The sequence below is a fragment of the Macadamia integrifolia genome, chromosome 5 (assembly GCF_013358625.1).
Source record: "Macadamia integrifolia cultivar HAES 741 chromosome 5, SCU_Mint_v3, whole genome shotgun sequence".
Lineage (NCBI taxonomy): Eukaryota > Viridiplantae > Streptophyta > Magnoliopsida > Proteales > Proteaceae > Macadamia > Macadamia integrifolia.
The window spans coordinates 12,078,838-12,081,754 of record NC_056561.1 but is presented as its reverse complement, the minus strand read 5'-3'; the positions used below and the strand labels follow the sequence as shown (position 1 = coordinate 12,081,754).

At 38.4% G+C, this 2,917-nt stretch overlaps 1 protein-coding gene across 4 annotated transcripts in view; it reads left to right on the top strand.

Moving 5' to 3' along the window:
* LOC122079574 (flavonoid 3',5'-methyltransferase-like) overlaps positions 1-2,917 on the top strand; it is a 70,572-nt gene that overhangs the window by 629 nt on the left and 67,026 nt on the right. For 2 of the 4 annotated variants that reach the window (XM_042646156.1, XM_042646157.1), the window contains exon 3: positions 2,774-2,916. The exons of 1 other annotated variant lie outside the window; for it this stretch is intronic. In XM_042646156.1, the coding sequence (XP_042502090.1) occupies positions 2,774-2,916 (143 nt within the window). Of the gene's footprint in view, positions 1-866; positions 882-2,773; position 2,917 lie in introns of all 4 variants that reach the window. One more of the 4 variants, XM_042646160.1, reaches the window with a different exon arrangement.

Genomic DNA, 2,917 nt, shown 5'->3' with positions numbered 1-2,917 from the left:
TTTTGTGGGGGTGGGGTTTGGGGAGTGGGGTGGGGTTTGGGGGGTGGGGGTGAGGGGTGTGAAGTTTTCAGACCAGATCCTCTCAGTGCGCCCAATGCGCATCCCAGCGGCCAGGGGTGCGTGCTTGGGTTTCAACAGTTGTCCGATTGACATTGGGGTACTAGAGAGGATTCGGATCCGGAGTTTTTTGTCTGGGAAGACGGCTATTGTACCAGCGTGGGATCAATGAAAGCATCCATAGAAGCATCAAAATAGATGAAACTTTTATCTCTCATAAGGGGTGGGTTAGTCATTTCACAAAGGCCTGTGTTTAGGGACAATAGCCAAGGTCCCGGACATGCTCTTTCTCCCAATATAGGTTTTTGTGAGCTTCTTTTGCTTTTATTCTGTGATATTTCCCAGGTATGGTTTGATGATGAATCGTATCGAATCAGTTGGAATTGGTTGGATCGGATCAATTCAGTATTGACCTTGATGGATCCCGATTATTGGCTGATATTATATTCGTGGATTGGTACGGGTAAGGGGTTAAATGGTCAAAACATTGGCTTTAAACTTAAAATCAAGGGTATTTCTTTCCGATCCAGGGCGATCCAGATTGAAATTGGCCTTGACCAATCCCAATCTCAATACCAAGTTCTCAACTGTGATTCCAAGTCTTTCTACTAATGGCCATGCCGAAGGTGGAGGTTTTATCTGAGATAGCTTTGTTAGATTTTTCTAGGGACTCCTAGATCTTATTTTCGTGCCATTCTCTTTGATTTCTTATTATTTGATATATACATTGCTGATTTTTACCAAAAAATATATGCATTTAATACTCATACACTTTAAATTCGCATTTTTATCTATCTCTATATTTTAAGATACAATGAGTCATTGTAGGGGTGTCAATTGGTCGGGCCGGGTTGGTCTTGGTCGGGCTTAATCGGGCTTGACCACTTGGAAGCCTTACACCTTGAATGCTAGTTTAAGTAAACGGGCTTGTCTTTGGGGGGCATGGTACGATTTATAATCAGGTTAGTCGGTATCAGGTTTTAATCAGGTTTCCTTAAACGGGCCTTAACCGGACTACGGACCTATTTAAGTCTAAACGGGTTTTAAACGTGCCTACCTTAAAATTCTTTGTTTAAGTTGGTTGAATGCCCAAAAATATGTGAGGCGAATCTTTAATAAAAAAGAGAGATGATATGAGATTATAGTTGTTCTTACAAAGAAAAAGAAGAGATTATGACCCTCACAATTGACAAAATAAAGCTTAATTAAATCAAATCCCTGTTACTAGGCAAAGGGTTAGAAAACTTAATTTGTTTCTTACTAGTAATCGTGAAATAAGAATTTTATGTAGTATTAAGGGGGTCGGGCTAAGTTGGGTTACAACGAGTCAATTCAAGCCGGGCATATAAACGTGTCGGTTTGGTTGGGTGCCCGACGGTCTAGCTACTTGCACCGTGATTGCCTGTTTAGTAAATGTCCTGGCACCTTTATTAAACGGGTCGGTCCAAGTCAGGCCGTAAATGTGTCGGGCTCGATTGAGCCTACCGGTGCGGGCTCAAAGTTGGCACCCCTAAGTCATTGAGTCTCGCATATAAAGTATTTTAAAATTCAAAAGCAAAGTGACAAATTAACAACTGATGGACATTTTAAAAACAAAAACTAAGGTAATGATAAAGTGTAAATAGAAGAAGTGGGATTGAGATCTTCTGTAGCGTTTATTGGCGTGTAGCGTAGATGTAACGATAAAAAATGCCTTGGGTAACGTATCTGAGCTGGCTGTTGGATGATGCGCTACATGTCCCATGTGCACTATAGAGGAGTCTGATATGAAGAAGTGGAGGTATGTATTAAAAAGTAGAAAAACCCTGGCACGCCTTAACTAGGTCGACTTGCCAGGTTTTTTAAGGGGTGAGTCCAGTCGGAAAATCTGGTTTTCCAACAATGATCAAAGGATTAATATGTAAAGATATGTTTTTCATTCATATGTATTATATGTGTATTTGCTAAATTTGTTCCCTAATGGGGAGATATTAATTAAAGCTAGTAAATTTGTTTATGCACATGAGAGAAGGATCAGGTAGACATCCAATCATAAATAATGGAGTCATTCGATTCGGTTTCGCATTCATGTCATTATTCTGTTTTGACCCAATTTGTACTCGATTTGAACCCTATTTTACATGTTTGGAATAATTGTTACATCTTTATCAATTAAAATAAATATTAACAAATAAATAAATAAATAAACCTTTATTTGTCAGGTCTATAATCGGTTAAACTTTTCCAAACATTAAAAAGGAATAAAATTTATTATTTATATTGATTAAAATTTTTTAAATTATATGATTTGTCCAAACAAATAGTGCACATTCTCTGATTAATTTATAAAGTGTGATTATTATATGCATTTTGGAGAGTCAAAATATCAAACTATGCAGCGTGAGGCCAAACCTACTTTATTCATATTCAAGTGACTTCCTGTGGAGTGAGAATAGTCCCTGTAAGATGTTTCCACTCCAAAGAGGGTGGGAACCTCAAGGAAAAAACAAGGGTGGTTCTTAAGGGATTCAAATCCAGGTAGACTCTTCCTAAAACGCTTTACCCATTTCGAAGCACCAATGGACCAATCACCTTTGGGGTTGAGGGAAAACTTGATCCTATAATATATCTGTTATTATTTCCAAAAAAAAAAAAATGTTATTTTTGTGTTGGAGAGTATATATATATATATATAACCAATGGAAGTCTATTCTTGGGATGGATAAATGTTTTGCAGGAGCATCATGGGTGTACCTGCTGATGAAGGGCAGTTCATAGCAATGCTTCTAAAGCTCATTAATGCGGTGAAGACAATAGAGATTGGTGTCTTTACTGGCTACTCCCTCCTCACCACTGCTCTTGCATTGCCCAATGATGCCAA